This window comes from Stegostoma tigrinum, chromosome 10, assembly GCF_030684315.1.
Source record: "Stegostoma tigrinum isolate sSteTig4 chromosome 10, sSteTig4.hap1, whole genome shotgun sequence".
Taxonomy (NCBI): domain Eukaryota; kingdom Metazoa; phylum Chordata; class Chondrichthyes; order Orectolobiformes; family Stegostomatidae; genus Stegostoma; species Stegostoma tigrinum.
Window position 1 is genome coordinate 10,286,758 of NC_081363.1, and position 26,938 is coordinate 10,313,695.

At 40.2% G+C, this 26,938-nt stretch overlaps 1 protein-coding gene across 1 annotated transcript in view; it reads left to right on the forward strand.

Moving 5' to 3' along the window:
• The window catches only part of LOC125455519 (centrosomal protein of 128 kDa), a 475,711-nt gene that overhangs the window by 206,830 nt on the left and 241,943 nt on the right, over positions 1-26,938 (forward strand). The window contains exon 17 of the mRNA XM_059648981.1: positions 2,197-2,389. Coding sequence (XP_059504964.1) covers positions 2,197-2,389 — 193 coding nt within the window. The remainder of the gene's footprint in view (positions 1-2,196; positions 2,390-26,938) is intronic.

Genomic DNA, 26,938 nt, shown 5'->3' on the forward strand with positions numbered 1-26,938 from the left:
ACAGTTCTGGTCACCACATTATAAGAAGGATGTGGAAGCTTTGGAAAGGGTGCAGAGGAGATTTACTAGGATGTTGCCTGATATGGAGGGAGGGTCTTACGAGGAAAGGCTGAGGGACTTGAGGCTGTTTTCATTAGAGAGAAGAAGGGTGAGAGGTGACTTAATTGAAACATATAAAATAATCAGAAGGTTAGATAGGGTGAATAGGGAGAGCCTTTTTCCTAGGGTGGTGACAGCGAGCACGAGGGGGCATAGCTATAAATTGAGGGGTGAAAGATATAGGACAGATGTCAGAGATAGTTTCTTTACTCAGAGAGTAGTAAGGGTATGGAACGCTTTGCCTGCAATGGTTGTAGATTCGCCAACTTTAGGTACATTTAAGTCGTCATTGGATAAGCATATGGATGTACATGGAATAGTGTAGGTTAGATGGGCTTGAGATCGGTATGACAGGTCGGCACAACATCGAGGGCCGAAGGGCCTGTACTGTGCTGTAATGTTCTATGTTCTATGTCCTGAACAATGTTTTTTGTGCAAAACATTGTTGATCAAAATTTGTTAGCCTTCTGGAAATCTAAGTTCAGATGTTAGGAGGATTTTTACACTCTAGAGTGATGCCTCTAATAAGGTAGACTGCTGGGTGCTTTTGTAAGATTTTTTTAAAAAATCACTTATAAGAACTTGGATCTGATCAAAATTTGAGTTTTCCATACCTTTAAACCAATTTAACTTTTAAATTACAAACCCATAATTTGGATCATTGAGTCCCGTTAAACCGACCTACAGTTTAAAATAAAAATGAGACAGAGGACAGACAAGTATGACGGAATAACGTAGAACTTATTTAGTAAAAGTTCAGCAAACTTCACAAACATGATGTCTTAGGGCATGGACACTCTAGCTGCTAAGAGTACAGTTGAATTGTCTTGGTATCAACACGTCTCAGGAAAGTTTTCACCATAGGAGTGATGATGTTGACTGTGCCCTAAATGACTTGAAACCTATGGTATTAGTCCCTACTTTTGGGATTTCTTGTGCCATATTTGGAAATTGCTTGTATTAACTGTCATTTGGATAGAAGTTAGATCATGAGATTTCTCTCCCTCCTTTCATAGCTGATGTCATTAACAAGTAACTGAAGTAACTGAAGTAGACAGTTACAACAAGTGCTCATTCTAACACTTCAGCGATATTGGGAACTGCCGATGCTGGAGAATCCAAGATAACAAAATGTGGAGCTGGATGAACACAGCAGGCCAAGCAGCATCATAAGAGCACTTCATTCCAACACTCGATGTTACATGAAGTTGCCTTGTGTCAGAACATATGTTTAACTGGCTTTTTCAGCATTTTCATAGATATATAAAAACAACTCACTAGTATTAGCATTAAGTGATGCCTCGTGTTAAAATGGGGAAAAATAAACATAACTTGCGTTGAATGTTCTATTATTGATTCTACTTAATTAATCAATATGCTGGGAAACTATTCACATGAAAAGGCCATGTGTGATTTGTGATGCTGTCAGCTTTCATGATGTGATAGGGAAGATCGTGTGCTATGATTCCTTAAGAGGCTTTGAGTCAGTCTTTAAGACAGGGGCACTGTTTGTGAGCACTTCAGCTAAGTTTACTCTTACCAATAAGTCATTTCTCATGTACTGACACATTTGCATTGTTTTCAAGCTGTCTCTGCAGATTTAATTTGGTATCAACTTGATCAATTTAACTGTTAATTATGTCTTTCTCAGCAGGCAAAACGTAAACTAGCTTATTCAAAATGTGATTAATATAGGTTTACTAAATGTTAGTTGTAATTAATAATAAGCCCTGAAAATAGTATATTATCCAAATTTTAGTGTAACTCAAAGGACCTCTGATCATTATTACTAAAATGTGGAGGTGCCTGTGTTGGACTGGGGTGGACAAAGTCAGAAGTCGCCCGACACCAGTTTACAGTCCAACAGGTTTATTTGAAATCACCAGCTTTAAGAGCGCTGCTCGTCGGGAGCAGCGCTCCTAAAGCTGGTGATTTCAAATAAATCTGTTGGACTGTAACCTGATGTTGTGTTCTGACGTCATTACTAATTGATACGATCTAAATTCCATTTCTTCCTCTTCAAAAGTTCTGTCTAATTTTGATCAGAATTAGGTAGAAATGGTATTTCAGAATCTGACTGACAATATTGCTTTTTAGACCAAGCTACAGTGGCTATGTGAAGAAGTGAAGGAACGAGAAGGACGAGAGCTCAAACTACGATACCATCTCCGACAGTGTCGTGGGCAGTTGAAGGAGTTCCTACAGGACAAGGAATCAGAGAGCCAGCTTTTCATAGAGCAAATCACAAAACAAGAATGTCTCCTTGAGGAAATACACAGGGAAAAAAGAGGTTAGTCCTGTAACTATTCATTGTCAAGCTGAGAGACAAGCCAGATATAGCCAAGATAGGCAATATTACATTTTTGACCAACACCAATACACTTTCTCAAGGTGTTGGGTTGGGAGGAAGCATTCAGTGTTTGTGACTAAAATCCAGGGCGATCTCCCACAGTGATTGCATTGTGGAACAATGAGCTATAACTGAATGCAGTCATTGGTCTTTTTGAAATCTCTGCTCATAAAAGTAGTAAAAAGAAAGTTGAATAGATAATGTATAATGTGGAATTCCAGCTGTAGGATTGTGAGGTTAAAATGATTGTAATTATTTTGACTTCCTGCTGTTGCCGTTGTCGAGTGAGAGTGTATCACAAATAAGATTTTATTTGTCTATACCTCTTTAAAGAACAGCAAATCTATTGTATTGGAAGTGTTGTTATGATTCAGCCATCTAAAAGAGCTGGTTTCATTTGCAAAATTCACGTAAGTACAGCACAACAGGAAGCATCTATAATGAGTTGAGATGCATACGGTGAGAATTACTACTTGTAGACAAGCAAAAGGGAAAGTTAAGAACATGGAAGAAGCCCAGGTTGTGTAGCATAGTTGATGTGTAATCTGAATATCATAACAGATTTGTACTTTTGTGTAGTTTTTGTATTTCCAGAAAATAGGAACAGGAGTAGGCCATTCAGCCATTGCTCCAGCCTGCTCTTCAGGATTATGGCTGATTACCTCACTAGTGCCATTTTCCTGCACTATCTCTATATGACTTAATGTCATTAGTCTACAGAAACCTATTTATTCTATCTTAAATATGCCCAGTGATTGGGCTTTCGAAGCCTTTCAGAATAGAGAATTCTAAAAATTCACCAACCCCTGAGTGAAAATACTCCTCCTCATCTCAGACCTAAATGGTCTGACCCTTAGCCTGTGATCGAGAGTTACCAACTGGGGAAGCATCCAATCTATATCCACCCTGTCGCACCCTGTAAGAATTTTGCAGGTTTGCAGGTATCTTTGAAACTCTAGAGAATGCAGTGTGGAATCCAGTTTCCTCCATATCTGCTCAAGAGATAATTCTGTCATCTCAGGAAGTAATCTGGTGAACCTCCATTGCACTCACTTTCTGGCAAGTATATCCTTCTTTAGACAAGATCACCCAGATCCTTTTGGACACCTGCACTTCCCAACCTTAATAATTTAGGTAATACATTTCTTTCTTATACCAAAGTGAATAAATTCACACTTTTATGTATTACGTTCCATCTACCATTTTCTAGCCCTATTACTTAGTGTGTTTAAGTCCTCCTGAAACCTCTTTGCATCCTCCTCACAGTTTGTGTTCTGACCTAGTTCAGTGTTATCAGTAAATTTCAAAATAAATCGATTGGTTCCACATCCAAATCATTTATATCGATTATGAACAGTTGTGGATCTAGCACTGACCCTTACAATATCCATTAGTAACAGCCTACCATTCTGGGAATGATGTGTTTATTTCTAGCCCTAGTTTTCTGTCTACTGACCAATCCTCAATCTGTACTAGCAAATTTCCCCTAATTCCAAGCCCTCTAATTTTATTTGTTAATGTCCTGTGTGGGACCTTGTCAAAAAGTTTCTGAAAATCCAAATAAACTATATCTACTGGCTCTCCTTGTCTATAAGCAATATCCTTGAAAATTATATCAGTGATAATGGGAACTGCAGATGCTGGAGAATCCAAGATAATAAAATGTGAGGCTGGATGAACACAGCAGGCCCAGCAGCATCTCAGGAGCACGAAAGCTGACGTTTCGTCAAAACGTCAGCTTTTGTGCTCCTGAGATGCTGCTGGGCTTGCTGTGTTCATCCAGCCTCACATTTTATTATCCTTGAAAATTATAGCATTTTACACAACAGAAGGAGACCATTTGACCTATTGTGTCTGTACTGGCTCCTAAAAGAGTTACCCACCTAATCCCGTTCTCCAGCCTTGTCTCTGTTGTCCTCCTAAATTAATTACTTTCAAAGAAATAGCCATCTCCCGTTTGAATCTTCTTATGGAATCCATCTCCACCACTCTCCCAAATATTAACCACTGTCTGAGTAAAGACTTTTCTCATTATCTCACTCCTTGCTACCTTGCTGACAATCTTGAAATTGTGACCTGTAGTTACTGATATATCAACTAGTAGAAACATAATATCCTCCTTCACCCTGTCAAAATTGTTCATAAATTTGAACACCCCAATAAGGTCACCTCTTAAATCTTCAGAATTATAAAAAGATACAATGCATTCACATTTTCTATTTCTATTTCCTTCAACACTCCAGGATGATGTTCAACTGGTTCAAGCAATTTATCAACCTTCAATCTAGCTAATTTTACTAATATTAATTTCTTTTAGCTCTTCAGTTATACAAGTTCTTTTGTTTCTAATATTTCTGGGAGACTTTCTATACCTTTTTCTGTGAAGGCATATAGCAAATAATTTCTGAGGATAATTCTGAGCAAATAATTTCTGAAGAAGGGTCTATGCCTGAAACACCAGCCCTCATGTTCCTTTGCTGCTTGGCCTGCTGTGTTCATCCAGCTTTACACCTTGTTATCTCTTATAACAAATAACTGTTTAGGTTCTCTGCCATCTCCCTGTTCTCCACTATAAACTCTCCATGCCCCACCTGTATAGAGTGCACATTTATGAGTGGCCCGGTGGCTCAGTGGTTAGCACTGCTGCCTCACAGCGCCAGGGACCCGGGTTCGATTCCAGCCTTGGGTGACTGTCTGTGTGGAGTTTGCACGTTCTCCCCAATTTGTGTGTGTGTGGGTTTCCTCCGGGTGCTCTAGTTTCCTCCCACAGTCCAAATATGTGCAGGTTAGCTGGATTGGCCATGCTAAATTGCCCATAGTGTGCAGGGGTGTGTGAGTTTTAGGGGGGTGGGTCTGGGTGGGATGCTTCAAGGGGTGGTGTGGACTTGTTGGGCCGAAGGCCCTATTTCCACACTGTAGGGAATCTAATCTAATCTTTTACCTTCCACACACTGTCAGGAGCTTTTACAGTCTTCCTTTCTGTTCCTTGCTGGAATGTGTTCATATTCTCCTTTCCTTCACATTATGAAGTTCTTGGGCCTTCTCCGTCGGGTTCTAAATAGCTTCCAAACCTCAGGTTTACTTTTTCAGGCTTCCATTTGTCTAATGCAAATCTTCACTTATTTTCTTAAACACAGTTGATTTACCTTTTCTTTGAGTGCTGGGGCCTTGAATGAATGTATATATGTTGTAGATCATGGAGTATTTCATCAAGTATTGGCTAGCTCTTACACACCACTAATTTTATTTTTTAGTGCATTTTCCCAATTGACCCACGCCAACTGGTCCGTCATATCCTCAAACCTGAGCAAAGGAAACTGTGACTCTAGTTTCAAGTAACCATATCACACTCAAAATTCATGTCAAATTCTGTCTTATAATTGTCAATAATACCCAAAGCTCTGTCAGGCAGAAGATACAGAAGCCTGGAACATGCATGAGCAGTTTTAGGAACAGCTTCTTTCCAGCTGTCATCAGACTGATGAGTAGATTCTTTAGCCTCAAATAACACTGACGTTGATCTTGCCTAGCACGCATTCTGTGCAGTGTAACCTGTCTAAGTCTCTTTGATCTGTACATCGTTTGCTTACTATTATCTGCCTATATTGCTCCTAAACAAAGCTTTTCACTGAATTTCAGTGCATATGACAATAAATCCATCGATTTACAGCAAGGTCACTAACAAATAGCATATTCTCATTACGCATCAAATCCGAAATAGACTGAGTCCTATTTGGTCCTTTAACCGACCATTTTAGAAACCCATCTTGAACACACTTCAGGAATTCATCCTCCATAGCTTCAATGCTGACTCGGTTGACCCAGTCCACATATAAATTGAAGTCATCCAATATACTCTATGGCACCTGCTTTGTGTGCCTCTAATTTCCTGATGTATAACATGCCCAAAATTAGTACTGGGTTGGTGTTATATAGGCACTACCTTTGCTGCCCCTGATTGTTTCTTAGCTCCACCCAAATGGATTTTCCACCTTGATCCTTCAATCAAAGATCATCTCTTACTAATGTGCTGCTGTCGTCCCTTATTAGGAGTTTCTGTTCCTCCTAAGTATAGAATATCCTTGTCTATTCTGTTATCAATCTTGGTCACCCTGTAGTCTACCCTCCACAATGGCATTTAAATCATATTTATTTGCCTCAATTTGTGCATTTGAATCATTAATATTATTACGAATGCTTTGTGTGTCCTGATGGCATCTTTAATTCAGCTTTTTTAACATTTTCCTTTATTTTGATCCTAGAAAATGTGGTATTTCTTATAGCATCCTTCACAATCCTTCAAAATGCTTTACAAGCAAATGATATTCGTTTTGAACAGTAGTCATTGTTGTAATGTAGGATGGGATGACACAGTGGCTCAATAGTTGGGAACTATACATTGACTCAGTAGTTAGGGAATGACATGGTATCTCAATAGTTAGAGGGGTGGGGGAGTGACATATTGGCTCAATGATTAGGGAGATGATATAGTGTCTCAGTGGTTAGGGGACGACATGGAGCCTCAATAGCTACGAGGCGACACGACTCAGTGGTTGGCACTGCTGCCTCACAGCGCCAGGGACCCGGGTTCGATTCCACCCTTGGGTGACTGTACGGAGTTTGTACATTCTCCTCTGTGTGTGTGGGTTTCCTCTGGGTGCTCCGGTTTCCTCCCACAGTCAGTAAATGTGTAGGTTAGGTGGATTGGCCTTGCTAAATTGCCCATCGTGTCCAGAGGTATGCAGGCTAGGTGGATGCTACAAGAAAACACAAAGTTACAGGAATTGGGTTGGGGAATGAGTGGGATGCATTTTGGAGGGTCGGTGTGGATTCAGTGGATCAAGAGGCCTACTTCCACATTGTAGGGATTCTATGAAAAATGTCAGCCAATTTGTATGCAGAAAACCCCAATGGACTGCAATGTGGTAATGACTGGACAATTTTTTTTTGGCGATTTTGGTTGAGGGATAAATATTGACCAGGATAGAGGCAAAAATTCTGTTACACTTCTTCAAAAATTGCCAGCTGATCTGTTCATCTGAGAAGGTGGACAGGACAGTTAGTTTAATGTATATTCTGAAAGAAGCACGTCTCTCACGTACCCCTCTCTGTCCTGCTTTGTGTTTAAATCTCAGAATGAAAACTTGACCCTACGACTTTCCAATTCGTGGTGAGGGTTTATTCAGGAAGCTAACATTGTGAATATGTAAAGTGGACATATCTAATATGTTCATTGTTGTACACCCTGTGCGCTTTTGCTATTTTGCTGTATTTTAATTATATGTAATTGAAGCATTTTACATCCTGAAGGCGATTCCAGTAAATCTTTTGCAATGATGATACCTGCATTGGAAAATAACTCATTTCAGTCTCAGCAGCCTGTATTATGCCTTTGATGCAAAATGGTGAGATTTGTGAGATGCTCTGTAGTTAAGGAAGGCTTTTTGTAGTGGATCATTTCTGAACAGTTTTTTTTCCTATAAATGCCCAAGACCAACATGCCACTATATTTTCTTCAGTCTTCTACAGATTGAACTTTGAGCTCATAGTTTATCCAGTTCCTGGGAATGTACCGCCTGCAGAATTTGGTCCAGCTCTTACTGCACAACTTGGAAGCAGGAGCAATGTTTGTTATAACAAGTTAAATATGATGTGAATGATGTACTGAAATCTTTAGCTGAAGGCTCATTCCCGTGTCAGTTGTGGTTCTGACTATAAACTTGAAGGGTGTGGAAAGTCTTATTCTTCCAAAATAGCTGCCTAATAGCAAGACCATTCATACCAATATGTAGTATGAAGTGAAAGCTAGCAAACTATTTGCCTTTTATTTATGCATTCCCATTCTCTGCATTTTTATGTAGGGTACACATGAAAGCACTATTTTGAGCTTCAAAGTCATATTGTAGGTCCGGATTTTCTTGTTGTCAGTGAAATGAGCAGGCAGAATGGAAACTGGGTGAGCTGCTTATGTCCATCTCCTCTGTTTGAGCTTGTTCATTTGAGCATTGGATGGGCATGTAGTGCCTGTCCAGTCGGAAGGTGACTACTTAGAGGGTGAAGGTGGGCTCAGCATGCAAGTCTGAATCTAGACTGATACATCATGGTGGCAGATGGGTAATGCCATGGGCGTTGAAGTTGATCATATCTGCAAGTTTAGAATCCAGCCCACAGTGACTGAGCTCAGAGATAATGGGAACTGCAGATGCTGGAGAATCCGAGATAACAAAGTGTGAACACAGCAGGCCGAGCAGCATCTTAGGAGCACAAAAGCGGACGTTTCGGGCCTAGATGAAGGGTCTAGGCCTGAAATGTCAGCTTTTGTGCTCCTGAGATGCTGCTTGGCCTGCTGTGTTCATCCAGCTGCACACAGTGACTGAGCTATTAAGTTATCTAATAGTACTGCTATATGTAACACAAATGTATTGATGTCACCCACAGATATATTGTCGATTTACATTACTCACTAATGGCACTTGGCATTTAAAATAGGGATTACGGAGGACATTGAAATTGCTTTACACCAATTGTTCAGAAGGCTGCAGCTTTAGCAAGATTGTGGTGTAATCTGTGAATTGGGTAATGGTGAACTTCAAAGAAACTATCCCTGGCTGAAATCTACTTGGTTTTAATACTGTTTCATGTGTGTATGCATCAGCAGTATGTTCCTTCAAGTGTTGCTCTGGGTAACTAGCCTGATGGACTGGACTGTGGAGGTGTGGTGGAAGAGAATGACAGGTATGTATGATTCTGCAGGAGGCACACATGTTTAATTACTGTTGCAGTTGCTAACTTGTATCATTTTTATTGACGGTTCTTAACTACACCCTTGTGTAAAATTGAGCATTATCTGGCAGAGACGAAGATAAAATTTTTCAATGCAAATCTAGGTCTTCACTGCTTGCAAGGTGATCCATTGTAGGCTTCTGAACTCTTAGAGCTATTAAAATTTGTAAAGTTGTTTTATTTGAAATTTAATACCTGCAATTTAATTACGTGCATATAGAATATATTTTCAACTCCCTTTTAAATTCTAAGTATATTTTATTTTAGCTAACAATCTTGCTTCTTCGACACAACAAGTCCACGCCGACCCTCAGAGCATCCCCACCCAGATCCCATTCCCCTAATCTGCACATCCCTGAACACAATGGGCAATTTAGCATGGCTAATTCACCTACCCTGCACGTCTTTGGATTACTGTGGATGGAAACCGGAGCACTTGGAGGAAACCCATGCAGACGCGGGGAGAATGTGCAAACCCCACACAGACAGTTGCCTGAGGGTGGAATTGAACCCCGATCCCTGGCGCTATGTGGCAGCAGTGCTAACTACTAACCCAGTGTGCTGCCCCCATTCATTCATGGGATAAGGGCATCACTGGCTAGTAAATACTGGCCAATATTTATTGTCCATCCCTGATTACCCAGAGCTGATTACAAGTCACCTATGTTGCTGTAGATCTGGAATAACATGTAGGCCACACCAGTTAAGAATGGCAGTTTTCTTGGCAAAAGTACATTCGTGAACCAAATGGGTTGTTGCAACAATGCACAATGGATTCATGGTCATCATTGGGCTCTTAATTCCAGATTTTTATTGAATTTAAATTCCACTGTCTATCATGGCAGGATTCAAACCTGGGTTCGTAGAACATGACCTGGGTCTCTGGATTAACAGTCCAGTGATAATATCACGAGGGCATCACCTCCCAAATGCCAGGCAACAACCATCTCCAGTGCAAGACACTGTAACCACTACCCCTTGACATTCAGTGCATTATCATCACAGAATCCCCCCCTATCAACATGCGTGAGGTTACCAGTGATCAGAAACTTAACTGGACTTGCAATGTAAACACAGTGGTGCAAGGCCAGGTCAGAGGCTAGGAATACTGGGTGAATAACTCACGTCCTGACTCTCCAAAGCCTGTCCACCATCTACAAGGCACAAACCAGGACTGTGATGGAATACCTCCCACTTGCCTGGATGGGTGCAGCTCCAGCAACACTCAAATATCTTGACACTGCCCAGGACGAAGCAACCCACTTGATTGGCACCTCATCTACAAAAATCTACCTCCTCCACCACCAAGGTTCAGTAGTAGCAGTATGTATTATCTACTAAATGAACTGCAGAAATTCACCAAAGATCCTTGGCCAGCAACTTCCAAACCCATGACACTTCAACCTCGAAGGACAGGGGTAGTGGATACATAGGAACGCCACTACCTGCAAATTCTCCTTCAAGCCACTCACCATCCTGACTTGGAAATGTAATGCTGTCACTGGGTCAAAATCTTGGAATTCCCTTCCTCAGGACATTGTGGGACCAACTACAGCATTTGGACTACAGTGGTTCAAGAGGGCAGCTCACCACCACCTGTTTAAGGACAACTAAGGACAAACAGTAAATGCTGGCCAGCCAGAAATGCTGCGTTCCACCAGTGAATAAAAGAAGTAAGTGTTTGTAGCTTGAGGAACTTTGGCTCAGAGTTGATAAGCTGGCGTCATGGAGCGCGGAAACAGACCCTTCGATCCAATTCAACCCTGTCCTATTTGCTAGAATTTGGCCTATATCCCTCTAAACCCTTCCTATTCATATATGCATCCAGATGCCATTTAAATGCTGTAATTGTATCAAGGGCACAAAGCAGACATGTTCCCCCCAAAAAATAAAAAAATGTACTGCCCAATTTTGATGTCCATGGTTGTCTAGAAAAATACAGGTGAAGATTAAATAGAAAATGAAAAGTTATGATAGTCACAAAAATCACAATATTGCAGATAGCCTTGAGGAGTATGGAAAGTACAGAGATCAAGGAAAAAAAGAAATAAAGTAATCGAAGAGAAGACATAAAAAACATCAGCCAGCAAAATAAAGGAAACCTCAAAGATATTTTACCGGTATGTAAGAGAAAAAAGATAGTTAAGGAAAAATTGGAATCTATCAAAGATGAAGAAGGGAACTTTCATGAAGTTGCAGAGGATATAGGAAAAACTTTGAATGAATTTTTTTTGTCTTCTGAAAGGAATGTGATGACGCGCATCTATTAATGTGAGAGGCACATATGAGGAAGGATAATTTGTCACAGTCAAACAGGACATCATTTGTGACTTTAATAGGTCATTTTTGATCTCATGACAAAGTGGAAATCAGAGAGATTCAAAATGGAGTTTCTGGAAGAAAAGCAAGGATTTGGGAACCATCAACACATTCAATTACCTGGTATGTGAAATATTGGACAAAATAGTCATAATGAAAGAGGATGAGTTAGAGGAGTCGGAGTCCTTGAAAATAGATAAGACACCAGGGCTGGAAAGATTGTTCCATAGGATGTTGAATGAGGTCAGGAAGGAAATATTGGACAAAATAGTCATAATGAAAGAGGATGAGTTAGAGGAGTCGGAGTCCTTGAAAATAGATAAGACACCAGGGCCGGATAGATTGTTCCATAGGATGTTGAATGAGGTCAGGAAGGAAATAGCAAATGAGAATTATTTTCTAATCTTCACTTGACTTAGCTGAGGTGCCGGAGGTCTGGAGGAATGCAAATATAGTTCATAAGAACATAAGAATTAGGAGCAGGAGTAGGCCATCCGGCCCCTCAAGCCTACCCCACCATTTAATAAGATCATGGCTGATCTTTTTGAGACTCAGCTCCACTTACCCGCCCGCGCACCATAACCATTAATTCTTTTACTGTTCAAAAATTTGTCTAGCCTTGCCTTAAAAGCATTCAACGAGGTAGGGAATTCCACAGATTCACAGCCCTTTGGGTGAAGAAGTTCCTCCTGACCTCAGTCCTACACCTGCTTCCCTTTATTTTGAGGCAGTGCCCTCTAGTCCTAGTTTCACCTACTAGCGGAAACAACCTCCCTGCCTCCACCTTATCTATTCCCTTCATAATCTTATACCTTTCTACAAGATCTCCCCTCATTCTTCTGAATTCCAATGAGTATAATCCCAGCCTACTCAGTCTGAACTCATAATCCAACCCTCTCAACTCTGGAATCAACTGAGTGAATCTCCTCTGCACCCCCTCCAGTGCTAGTATCTCCCTTCTCAAGTAAGGAGACCAAAACTGCACACAGTACTCCAGGTGTGGCCTCACCAGGACCCTATACAGCTGCAGCATAGCCTCCCTGTTTTTAAACTCCATCCCTCGAGCAATGGCAGACAAAATTCCATTTGCCTTTTTAATTACCTGCTGCACCAGCAATCCTATGTTAAGCGATTCATGCACAAGGGCATCCAAGTCCCTCTGCACAGCAGGGTGTTGCAATTTTTTACCATTTAAATGTAGTCCATTTTGCTGTTATTCCTGCCAAAACGGATGACCTCACACTTACCAACATTGTACTCCAATTACCAGACCTTTGCCCACTCCCTTAGACTATCTATCCCTCTGCAGACTTTCAGTGTCTTCTGCATACTTTGCTCTACCACTCACCTCAGTGTCATCTGCAAATTTTGACACACCACACTTATTCCCCAACTCCAAATCATCTATGTAAATTGTAAACAATTGCGGTCCCAACACTGATCCCTGAGGCATACCACTAGCCACAGACCGCCAACCAGAAAAACACCCATTTACCCCTACTGTTTGTTTTCTACTGGTCAACCAATCCTCTATCCATGCCAATACATTACCTGTAGCACCGTGTAACTTTATCTTATGTAGCAGCCTTTGGTGTGGCACCTTGTCAAATGCCTTCAGGAAATCCAGATACATCACATCCACAGGTTCCCCATTGTCCACCATACAAGTAATGTCCTCAAAGAATTCCACCAAATTAGTTAAACATGACGTACCCATCATGAACCCATGTTGGGTGTTCCCAATGGGACAATTTGTATCCAGATGTCTTGCTATTTCTTCCTTAATGATAGGTTCAAGCATTTTACCCACCACCGAAGTTAAGCAACTGGCCTGTAGTTACCTGTTTTTGTCTACTTCCTTTTTTAAACAGTGGCGTCACTTGGCTGTTTTCCAATCTGCGGGAACCACCCCAGAGTCCAATGAATTTTGGTAACTAATTACTAGTGCATTTGCTATTTCCCCCATCACCTCTTTTAGTACCCTGGGATGCATTTCATCAGGGCCAGGAGACTCGTCTACCTTTAACCCCATTAGCTTGTCCAGCACTGCCTCCTCAGTGATAATGATACTTTCTAGGTCCTCACCTGCTATAACCTTCTTGCCAGTAGTTTCCAGCATATTATTTGTGTTTTCCACTGTGAAGACCGACGTGAAATAACTGCTTAATGTCTCGGCTATTTCCTCATTCCCAGTTATTAAATTGGTCTTCTCATCCTCTAAAGGACCAATGTTTACCTTCGCCACTCTTTTACGATTTACATATTTATAGAAATTTTTGCTGCCTGTTTTTATATTCTGAGCTAGTTTACTCTCATAATTGATCTTACTTTTCTTTATAACTTTTTTTGTGGCTTTCTGTTGGCCTTTAAAGATTTCCCAGTCTACTAGTTTCCCACTATTCTTTGCTTTCTTGAATGTGTTTTTTTTAATCTGACACCTTCCTTTATTTTCTTAGACATCCATAGCTGGCTCTCTCTTTTCCGACAGTTCTTCCTTATCAGTGGAATATACTTCTGCTGAGCACTGTGAAAAATTGTTCTGAAAGTCCTCCACTGTTCCTCACTTGACCCACCATTAAGCTTTTGCTCCCATTCTACCTTAGCTAACTCCTTCCTCATTCCTTCGTAGTCTCCTTTGTTTAAGCACTAGACATAGGTACTGGATTTGACCTTTTCACGTCCATCTGTATTTTAAATTCGACCATACTGTGATTGCTCCTTCCGAGATCATTTATTTTTCCTGTCTCATTACATAGGACTGGATCTAGGATATCTTGCTCTCTCATAGGTTCCATTACATATTTTTCAAGGAAATTATCACGGATGCATTCTCTGAACCCCTCCTCAAAGCTGCCATGACCGACCTGGTTTGACCAATTGATATGTGGATTAAAATCTCCCATGATAATTGCTGTACCATTTTTATATGCATTAGCTATTTCTATGTTTATATCACGCCCCACCGCAATGTCGTTATTTGGTGAGCTATAGACCACACCTGTTAGTGACTTCTTCTCTCTACTATTCCTAATTTGCACCCAAATGGATTCAACATTTTGTTCAGTAGAACCTACATCATCTCTCACTACTGCCGTGATATCATCCTTAAAAATCAGAGCAACACCATCTCCCTTACCTTCCTGTTTGTTCTTCAGAACATTTTAATACCCCTGGATATTTAACTCCCAGTCATGACCAACCTGTAACCATGTCTCTGTAATGGCCACTAAATCATACCCATTTGCCATGATTTACACCGTCAAATCATCCACCTTGTATCGAATGAGTGCCCTTATGTCAGTTTTTGCACCTTCATTTTGGGTCCTATTACCTCTATTACTAACAGCTCTTGAGTTCTCCTTCCCTTTAACTTCTTTCCTAATTTTCAATTGGTGTTGAAGCTTCCTCGTCACTTGCTAGCTTTGCCTTACAGTAATTGTTATTTTCCCTCTACTTGTCACTTCTGCTTTCCCCTCTACTTACTTTGTTTCAAAAACAAAGTATTTACTTTGTTCCATTGTTTCAAAAACGTACAGTGGAAATGCTAAACAATTATAGGCCAGTTAGTCTTAATTCAGTGGTGGGCAAATTGTTAGAATCAATCCTGAGAGATTGGAAAAACCGTTACTTAGAAAAACCTGGACTAGTCAGGGATAGTCAGCATGGCTTTGTTAAGAGAAAGTCTTTCTTTATAAATTTGATTGAATTCTATGATAAAGTCGAAAGGAGGATCAATCAGGGTAGTACAATGGATATTGTCTACATAGATTTTAGGAAGGCATTTGACAAGGTCCCACATGGCACCCTGATCAACAAAATAAAAGCCCATGGTCTACAGTGTAATGTGTCAAATTGGATCCAAAGTTAGCCTCAACAAAAGATAATGGCTGATGGCTACCCTAATGAATGGAAAGCTGTTTCAAGTTGTTTTCTGCAGGACTTGGTAGGAACCCTGCTGTTGTTTTATGCATGAATGAAATAGACTTGAACGTGGGGGTACAATTGGGAAATCTGCAGCCGACACAAAAATTGGCCAGGTAGTGAATGGTGAAGAGGATAGCTGTACACTCCAAAATGATATAGGTGGGTTGATGGAGTGGGCAGGAACAAGACAGGTGGAGGTCAACTCTGCTAAGTGTCAGGCCATTTAGGGAGGTCAAACAGCAAAAGGGAATACATAGTAAACATAAATATACTGAGGGGGGTGGATGAAATGAGAGATCTTGGTGTGTAAGACAAACAGGTCCCTATAGGGGTCAGTAATGGTAGTAATGGTAGGCCCCTAATGGTAGTACAGGTAGGTAAATATGGAATGCTCACCCTCACTGGCAGAGTAAAAAATGCAAAAGTAGGGTTATAATGGTAAAACTGTATAAGACAGTGGTGAGGCCACAGCTAGAGTATTGTGTGCATTTCTGGCCATCCTATTATAGGAAGGGCATAATTGCTGTGGAGAGAGTGCAGAGAAGATTCACTGGAGTGTTGCCAAAGCTGGAGAATTGTAGCTGCGAGGAGAGATTGGAGACATTGGAATTGTTTTCCTTGGAACAGAGAAGGCTGAGGGCGGACATGGTTGAGAGATACAAAATTGTGAGGTATAGAGATGGAGTAGACAGGAGGAAGCTGTTTCCCTTGGCAGAGAGTTCAAAACCCCAGGGATCATAGATTCATGATAAGTGGCTGAAGTATTAGAGGAGATGTGAGGAAACCTTTCTATGCAGAGGGTGGTGGGTGTCTGGAATTTGCTGCCTGAGTTGGTGATGGAGGCAGAGATGCTAAATTATTTTAAAAGATATCTGAATCTGCACCTTATGTGCTATAAACTGCAGGGCTATGGGCTGTATGCAGGAGATAGGATTAGAAAGGATATCTGGGTATCTTTGGGTTGACATTGGCGAAAAGAGCCAAATGGCCCCCTTCGGTGTGATTTCATTTCTGTGGCTCTATGGAGAAACATATCAGCCATGATTGAATGTGCAGTAGACTCAATGAGCTGAATAGCCTAATTGTGCTCCTGTTTCTTATGGTGTTGGTGACTTTAAAAATGTATTATTAAAATTCTATCTGTTCTGGCATCAGAGATTGAGAACAGGTAGTGAATACTTACTAAATTGTTGTTAAAGGGAGGTAGAGATTAATGGCATTCATAATTTCCCTTTGTTAAAATGAACATATTTCTTCTCGTTTGGGTTAAGCATCCCCTTACTGATTTTATTCAAATTTGATTCCTGACATTGTAAGCATACAACGCCATAATAGTGCTGAAATTAATTCTGCAGTTGGTAAAGTATCTACATCAGTTACTCTGTGCTACTCTTTTATTTTTAATATTTGGAATTGTGCAATAGTGGAATGAAACAACTTTTCAGCCTGCGTTTTTCATAGTCACATGCAGACAATGATTTCACCTTGAGTAATTAACTGCATGCAAATTCAAAACTTCTGGGTTTAAATGCAAACATATTTGTTTTAATAATTGTAATAGTTTTTGTAAATGTTGTCGTAGTTTGATCTGCGGGGGAGAAACAAAATCACCAGGAGTTAGTAGTTTGCCTATGTACTCAAATTTGTACAGACAGAATTATAAGTCTTGTTTTCTGTTCCTTTTGAACTGTCTTGAAATGAACCCAGAAATCTACTTTCCAAACTTTCCGTTCTCAACTGTCATCTCATTGTAAATTGAGAGCCTGAACCGTGTTGCAAAATGACATTCACACCTGTGAAATATTGTTAAAAGTAGTCAAATTTTTGTGCCTATGCAATTATACCTTCCTCATTGAATAGTTTTCAGTTGTTGTGGGAGTCTAAATTTCAGGAGGAGACTTAGCTTATGGTTGATAGTAGAAGTCGATTCTTCTGCTGTGATTTACATACTTGAAATGTTCTGTTGTTTATTAGAGGAAAGGCAAAGGAGAATTTCCTTCATATTCTTATTCCACAAAACCTAAGACCTCTTAAAGTTCGGATGCTGAAATTTTGACTCTTGCCCTACTTCCAAGTTAGTGCTAAGGATTAAGTGTCCTTAGTATCAGTTTCCAAGTGCTAGCCTGATGAAACCATTTTAATGATTAAGTTATGATGCTCAGCAACACTATCTGGTTCTATCTCGCATACTTTTGGGAACCAATTACCATTCATCTGTCACCTTCAGATTTGATTATTCTAATGCTATCCTTGTCCACCTTTTGCCCTTCAACCTCAATAACATCTAGCTCTTTTAAAACTCTGATCCTTATACCCTGTCCTACATCAGGCCCTGTTGCGTACCTGGGTCTGGCTGAGTGCAGCATGATCATCATTCAAGAAAGGACAAAACAGCCCATTTGATCAGTGCTTCATTCATCACCTTCTAAATTCAATTTGTTCACCACCAAGAATTCATGGCTGCAGAGTGTACCGTCTATAATATGCACTGGAATAACTCATTGAAGATTATTAGTCTTAAAAGCACCACCCAAGCATATATCCTGTATCACCTTGGAGAGATAAAGATAGAAGGTATGTGGAAACACCTCCACCTACAATTTCCTTTCCAAGTTGCACATCATGCTGTTTCAGAAATTGTTGCTGTTTCTTTGCTCTTCAGGCCACCTCAGGTGGTAAATAAATGCTGACCTTAGCAGTGGTACTTACTGGTTGGTTAGCTCAGTTGGCTGGGCAGCTGGTTTGCAATGCAGAGTGATGCCAACAGCACAGGTTCCATTGCTGCACTGCAGCAGTTGCCGTGAAGGTTCCACCTTCTCAATCTCGTCCCTTGCCTGAGGTATGGTGACCCTCACGTTAAACTTCTACCAGGCTTCTCCCTCTAATAAGAGAGCAGCCTATGGTCTGGTAGAACTATGGCAATTTTACTTATGTTATTTACACACAGTCTGTTGACGACAAATGTAACATTTAAAATTTTAAATTTTGTTTTAAATCCCTTCATGGCCTTGCCTGTCCATACCTCTGTAATCGCTTCCAACACTAGAACTCTTCATTAAATGATACAGAATGCCCTGAGCTCTTCATTAAATGATACAAAATGCATTAGAAGCATTTTGTAAAAGATTGATATCTGGGTTTAGCATTGGGGACCAGCAGGAGGGTAATGGCATTAGCATATGTAGAAAGGTTGAACTCGCTGGGTCCATACCAGTTGGAGTTTAGAAGAATAAGAGATGATTTTAATGACAAACTTAAGGCCGTGAGAAGACTTAACAGGTTGGATACTGAAAGGATGTTACTCATTGTAGCAGAGACTAGATTACTTGACACTGTTTAAAAAAAAAATTCTGTAGTAGAGCCATTTTGGACTTGAAATGTTAAGTCTGTTTCTCTTTTCACAAATGCCTGCAGACCTGCTGAGTTTCTTCAGCACTTTCTGTTTTTACCTTTAAAAAAAAACTCTTCCATGTAAGATGGGGATGAGGAGAACATTTTCTTTTATAGGGTTGTGAGTCTTTTGATTTCTCTCCTCCACAAAACGGTGGAGGCTGGGTCATTGGCTGTTTTCAAGGCAGAGGTATATAGATTCTTGACTTATAAGGGAGTTGACATTCTTGGAATGTAGGTAGGGGGAGGCGGTGGCCTATTGGTATTGTTAATGGACTGTTAATCCAGAGACCCAGATAAATGTCAGGGCACCCCGGGTTCAAATCCACCATGGTGGAATTTGAATTCAATACATATATGGAATTAAGAATCTAATGATGACCATGAATCAATTGTTGATTGTCAGAAAAGCCCATCTGGTTCACTAATGTCCTTTGGGGAAGGAAACTGCCATCCTTACCTAGTCTGACCTACATGTGACTCCAGACCCACAACAATGTGATTGGCTCTTAACTGTCATCTGGGCATTTCGGGATGGACAACAAATGCTACCTACCCATCATCCTGTGACTGAATATTTTTAAAAAATGTGGAGCCATGGCTTCAATTATGTTAACCATGTTCTTATTGAATGGTGGAGCAAGTTTGAGGAGCTGAATGGTTTTCTACTCATTTTAATTTGTATGTTTTTACTTTAACTGTGGCCTTTCATGCAGTCTTTGCTTCATTCCACTTTTCCCAGTTACCACTCAGTAACTGATTAATTCTGACACCAAATATGGTTTGCAACATTCTCATTTATTTGTAATCAACTAATTCCAAATTCGTGCAATACTATTTCAGCTACAAGCATAAACTTCAAGCAGAGAAAAAAAAATGATCCTGTCTCTTCCCCCCCCCACCCCGAGTAGAAATGTAAGGCATATTGGTTCTTTCAGAATAGAACTCACTCTCTCCTGTTTTATAATAAGAGCTTAGGATCTTTATAGTTTGTTTCTCACAAATAGCCTCAATAGTAATTAATTTTGAGATGACAAGTGTTATTGTGAATAAGAGCATCCCCAAACCCTTTTGCCCCACTAGAAAGGATACATTTCCATCAAAACAGCAGAAGTAATGGTTTTCCATTTTTCATTTATTGTGCTGCATTTTATCTCAAAACTGCCTGGGGTAACTTCCACCATGTGACAATGAAAACAACTTAAGAGACATATCTCTCATGTGTTCATTTTGTTTTCAGCCAATGGCTAAATCACAATGTGAGCTAAGTTTGTAGTCTGATGCATTAAACCGTAAAGCGTCCTAGAAATGAACAATTCTGAATCCATCTCATTAAGTAAAAGGAAAAAAAAAGTTTAAATCCTGTGAGATTAAATGCAATCCTCACTCTTGCGATTATGAGCTGTAAATAACATTTGCACAGTGGTAATGTTACTGGCCAAGTAATCCAAAGGCCTGGACAGAAAATTGGAAACATGAACTTTAGGTCTCATGGCAGCAACTGGGGAATTTGCAGTCAACTAACAAAATTAAATTGGAATAAAGAGCTAGTATCAGTAACGGTGACCATGAAACTACTCAATTGCCATTAAAATCCCTAGTATTTACTTACTTTCCATGGAAGAAATCTGCTGTCCTTACCCAGTCTAACCCAGTATATGCAACTCCAAGCCTACAGCATGCCATGACTCTTAATTGCCCTCTGAAATGGTCTTGTGGAATACTTCAAGAGGTATTCACTAATACCTTCTCAAGGGCAATTAGGTTTTGGTAATAATTCTGGCCTTGCCCATTTCTGGTGGAATATTACAGAAAATGCATATGCAACCAGGGTATCCTTACAACTCCAAAATTCCCTCCTGAAACCTCTGTCTCTTTCTTCTCCTTTAAATGCATGCTAGCACCCCACCAACCCCCTTCCAAAATAAAACATCATCTCAAATTGTTCTGCTTTAGTTTTGTTTCTACGTTATTTAATTATGCTTCTATAAACCACCTATGGAAGATATTTTTAAGGTTAAAGATACTACATGACTAAAAGTTGATATAACAGATGACATGACAATAAAATATCATAGAATTAATATCCTCCTTTCTTTTTAACCAACTTACAGGATACTGTTTTATTGCGAGTGCTGTGTCTTAAGATTGCTAATAAAATGTGTGCACTGAAGATTGCAAAAGAAATCCATGTGTTAAAATGTAATGTGAAGGTTTAGTGGTTTATTTGTTCTTCTGTATACGTACAGTGTTGAACCCTGATGTGATGGGAACAACACTAAAGTTCACAGAAATTGATTGAGACATCAACTGCAATCGTTCTTGGCAGGTAGTGTCTGAAAACTAGGTTTCCCTGTCAGTAAGTTGCTTCATATACAAATAAATTGTTAGCATTTGTTCGAGGGTAATGACCCTCAGATTATATAATGTAAGATTAAAATTTCATGGAAGAAATTAGAAAAATGCAAACAGAAAAAGAATAGGAAAATATGTTTTTAAATTACAGTTTTGCAAGAAGTGGAGGAATAAATTACAGTTTTGCACGAGGTGGAGGAATAAATTACAGACTATTGATCTTTGTTTTTACTTAGTCAGGTGTTTGACATGGTCACCTACAGTGTCTTCAAGCCAAACTAGAGCAAAATTAGATTTGGAAAATCTCTTTGCTTGTTATGAAGTTCACACCATCTCTCCATGAGGACCCACTCCGTTCCCCAAATCTACAAAACTTAAGCGTCTGTTGGTAGAGGTTATTCTTGTGGATTCTCAGCTTGCCACTGGCCTTTAAGCAGAAAGAACAGTGTGGTTTACCAGTACTGAGCACTCCCTGCTGATGTGCAAGTCTACAGTAATACATGACTTGTCAAATAAATTGAAGGCTAAATATTGATACCACTGGAGCTAAATTCCTCACTCTTGCATAAAATAATGTCATAGGATCTTTTATAGCCACCTGAGAGGCAGATGGTATTTTGATTTAAAGTGCCTTATAAAATGAGGCATCTCCAGTAGATTTAAAAAGCTGGGGAACCAGAAATAGTTGGCCTGGTGGATAAAACAGCACTTTGTGTGGAACCAAGGTGACTCTAGGATGCAGTGGTTGTTCTTTGCATAATTTTTGATTTTAACCTGTGGAGTACCTAGCGCGGTTTATATTGATATTGCTGTTCTTGGTTAAAGAGGTTAATAAATCGGAAAATACTCCCCGTCCTTCACCAATAGCAAATCTTTTCTTCTTTTGCTAAAATTCTTCTTGAAACTCAGTGAATTATGGTGTTAAAACCTGTTGCTGAGTGAGAAATTGGCAGAAGAGAAAGCATGAGTAGTGATTAGCAGAATAATGCCAAGGCTCAAAGTGCAAATTATGCAAATTCGTGGATGGGATAAGGCGAGCAAGTAAGGTTGGGAGTGTGGGTTTCAACCCTTTACGAGTTGGACAATTACCTGTGGAAAATTCAGAGCTTGTAGAAGAATGATCTGTGTAGGTTAATGGAGGCAAAGCTGCAGAGCTTCTCTGTTGGCGGTTTGACCTCTTGACTGGAACAGAATGACCTCCTCGTTGGAGTTTATCTTTACAACCCCATTAATATGCACCTTTAAGAGAAAATGGGAGAACTTTGGAAAAGAAAAGAGTATTGCCATCTTCAAAATGTCCCCTAACCTGCAATATAAACATATCTGCTTCTTGGGCAATTCAGAATGTAGGATGAGTAGTCAATAAAACTTGCCATGAAAAGGAAATGAGTTAAAGTTATTGTTTCTGGCTGCAGTATTGTCAAGTGTTATTTTACTGCTATACAGAGCATTGATAATACAGTGAGCCTGAAAGACTATATATAATGGCATTGTCACGTATGATGGCTGTTCTGAAGACATCATTAGTAGTGAGGCTCTGGCAATGGCAGTCAGATATTCTTTTCATTAGGCCAGATTTGGACAAAAATGTCATTCTTTCAGAACTTTGCAGCTGCTGGTGGTCTCTGGTTACTCAATTCACATACCTTGCAGTTGACATATGTGTGGAGTTATGGAAATCCCAGTCTCCTGATGTCCCTTCTCTGTGTTTCATCAGTATGGGTTCACTTCATCAACACAGTTTCATCATCTTTGGCAAAGTTTATTTGTGATGCTTAGGTGATTGCCATGCATTATCTTTATATGTTTGTTGCACATGTTCCACAAGTATGTCTAACCTGACAAAAGATTCATCATACCTAGTGTAGGTGGCAGATTGGGCAGTTTATGGTCTGTTTTACTTTACAGTCCTAAATTAGTAATTACAATTAAATTTGTAACTCTTAATTAGTAACATGACATTTTTATAGAATTATGGAGCACTAAAGAGACAATTTGGTCCATTCTACCCATAGTTCTTTGAAAGATCTATCCAATTCATTCCACTCCCCTTATAATTCCCAGTCCTGCAAACATTTCCCTTTCAAATCTACATCCAATTTCATTTTGCTAAGCTTTTATCAACTGTCATGACAATGGATCAGAATCGTTATGTAAATGCATTAGATTTATAATTCCAAAATGTCTTTTTTTTAGAAAGAGAAATGCTACAGCCAAAACATAGCTTGTATGTCTATGTAAGTTGTAAGTTGTTTGTCTGTCTGGGCAGAGTCATGTGTGGGCCCGTGGACTGTGATACCCGTACAGAGTCAGACAAATGTCAAACAGGAAGAATAAAGTGGAAGAGATAATGAGAAGCTGACTACTCCGCACAGGCACCCCCCAGCAGGAAGCCATCTCCTAAAGATATATTTGTGTTCTGCATTTCCAGGGGTGTATGAAATGATGGGTCAAAAACCTACTAGAAACCTGAGTGTTTCTGTGTTAGTGGCCTGACCTGCTTGTCTGTGGACCAGTCTGCTACGGGGATAAAGTAAATTTTTCTTCTTGCTCTGAATGCTTGAACCATGTACTGCCAAAAGGAACCAGGTTAAATGAATTTCATTAAACCTACACATAAACAAAGGATCTCAAAATCAACTGTTCAACTCCGAATGTGCATACGACAGGCACCATCCAGTGTTTTGGCCACAATGTTCCATTTATTATTCTTATGAACAACTTGGAGACTGATCCAAATATCTTCCTTTGGTTTCAGTTCTTATTCCTAGCATGTATTGTATGAGTATTTCCTTACGCATGAAAGCCTGGTTAAATCGGCAGCCTTTTAAAGCATAGATTCATTTGACTTTGAAGAAAGGTATCCACAAGAGAAGGGATTCTGTTAAAAGTAATCTTATTGCAACCAATTGAAGAGACAGGTGAGTAAAGCGGGGTGCCAGGCCATCCCTTTTCACCCAGGACGTTAATTATTTGGGGTGTCCCATCTGGAACAGTAACAAATTTGGGAACCTTGCCTAGGGACTAGTTGTAACAGTCATACTGTTAATTTTGCTAGGACTGATATTTTCCTGATGCCAACTCTTGCAAAATTAGTGCCTGTATTTCTGAGCTTCTTTCATTTGTGGAGAGTTTGGCGGAGATGATTTTTGTTGTAAAAGCAAACATAGATTTGGAAAGAAAGTTAACAGCCAGCAGATGTACCGACTGACTCTGAAATTGCTGAGCAGTGAAGTATTTTGCATCTGTGGCGTACACGCAGGCAGATTACACATAACGAAGACCACAGTGTACTGGCACTGTGTGCCAGGGAGTGACATAGCAGGGATCGATGTGTGAGGTCATTGGCATTGGGAGTCTGTTTCCACTTTGTCCTAGAGGCCAATTCACTCACAGAGCAGCATTTTAAATCTGTACAAAAGTTATTGCTAATTATTATTGAAAAGAATAACACCTGCTATCAACCAGTTTTAAGAAGCATATCCTGCATACTTAGCCTTTAACTTGCACAATCAAATTACAAAATATTTACAGCCCACTTTTGGTCCAACATGCCCATGCTGGAGTCAATGTTGCAAATGAACCTTTTACCACCCTTTCACATTTAACCCTATCAGCATATTGTTTCATTCCTTTCTCCTTCCTGAAAACTGGACATATCTGTGCTGCTCACTTCAATTATTTGTGCTTGGAGAAATGGACATGATGGGCTGAAGGGTCTTTTCTGTGCAGTAAATCTCTGTTTCTGAATGACTCTGAGTTCCAAAATCCAGCCCTTCCCTAGGTAAAGATGTTTCTTCTGAATTCCCTTTTGGATTTATTGGTGGCCATTGTATTTGTGGTCTCCCTTACAAATCGAATGATCGTGTACCCCAAATTCCCTGTCTTTCCAACTCCACCTCACCAAGCAGCATGTTAGCAGAGTTTGGGGGAGTAGCGTTAGGTGGCATTGCAGGGTGTTCTGCCTGTCAGCTACATGTCCATTGTTGCATGTGACTAGAGGCTGGTTGGTGCTGGGGACTTGCCTGCTGTTGGGACACTGGAGGTTTATAAGTGGCTGAACAATGATCGACCCTGGTGACCTGGAAGCACCACCACCACACCATAAAGAAATTTTGTGACCTCTCCCGCTGGTCCTCCAGCAACCTATTGCAGCCCCATCCTCTCAATAGGGCTGACTGATGCCGGTGAGATCACCCACTTACCTCGGTTATTGGTTTCAACAGCTGTTCTGTACCAGGACTGAAGTCCATTTGATAGCTGCTAGTTATCACATGATATCAGGGTGTGGAGGCAGGACTGTGGGCCTGATAATTGTGAAATCTAGTCCTGGATTTTTAGACCAGTGAAATCATATTGAAACTATTTATAATCACAGAGATCTCCTGCGCTCCAGCCTTCTTTATTCTGACACAATCCTATTAAATCTGGTTTGATTTCTCCATTAACTTTGTTTTAAAATATGATGTCTTATAGTGTTGTATGATCTAACTGCTCAAGGCTGGGAATCCATGAAGCTTGGTGGGCCATCAGCTGCAAAATTGTATTCAATTACAGCATACCCCCCACTCTGCCATTACCACCAAACCATTAACGCCAGTTCAGTGAAAGTACAGGAGGGCACATCAGGCACAGGACCAGTCATACCAAATAATGAGGTGTCAGCTTGATGAAGCAATAATACTTGACTGCCTGTGTGACAAGCAGTGAAAGCATTATGTGATCAACAGAGCTAAACATCCTCACAATTAACGGATCAGATCTATGCTTCGCAGTCCTGCCGCGTCTGGTTACGAATGGTGGTGAGCAGTTAAACAATTGAAAAGAGGCAGAGGCAACACAAAAATTCCAACTGTCTTCGAAGGGATGCCTGCAGATCAGTACAAAAGACAACATTGAAACATTTGAAAGTATCTTCAGCTAGTAGGAACAAAAATAAGTCACTGGAAAAGCTCAGCAGGCCTGGTAGCATCTATGAAGGAAAAAACAGAGTTAACGTTTCGGGTCCAATGACCCTTCCTCAGAACTCTGTTTTTTCTTTCACAGATACTGCCAGACCAGCTGAGCTTTTCCAGCAATTATGTTTTTGTTCCTGATTTACAGCATCCGCGGAACCAACCGTTTTTCTTCAGCTGGTAGATCTGGCCTCCGTCAGACATCCACAGCATCACAGATGCCAGCTTTCAGCCAGCTCTGTTCAGATGTGATGGTGTTCCCAGGCGTCTGCTCCTTTACTTTTTCAGGTGTCAGAGGTTATGTGTTTGGAAGATGCTGTTGAAAAAGCCTTTGCCTGTTGCTGCTTTGTATCTTGTAGATTCTGCATACTGCAGCCATAGTGAAAGGAATGAGTGTTTAAAGTGGTAGATCAGCTACTGGTCTAGCAGACTGTACTGTGCTGTTTAAATCAAATTTATGGAATGTTATGGGAGCTGAACTCCTCTGGAGAAGTGGATAGTAAAATGTTTTCTACACTTCCAATGTGCAGCTAATGGAGAGGCTTTAATGAACAAAGAAGTGAATTTCTTTCTTCAGGATAGTCAGGTTCTGATCTGTTTTTCTAGTCATAGCAATTATGTGGCTGGTTCAAGTTAGGCTTTTGGTCAGTGGTGCTTCCCAGGGGGTTGATCGTGAGATGTTTCATGATGTACCATTAAACATTAAGGGGATGTGGCTGTTTTCTGTCATGGAAGATGATCATCGTCTGTCGTTTGTGTGTTG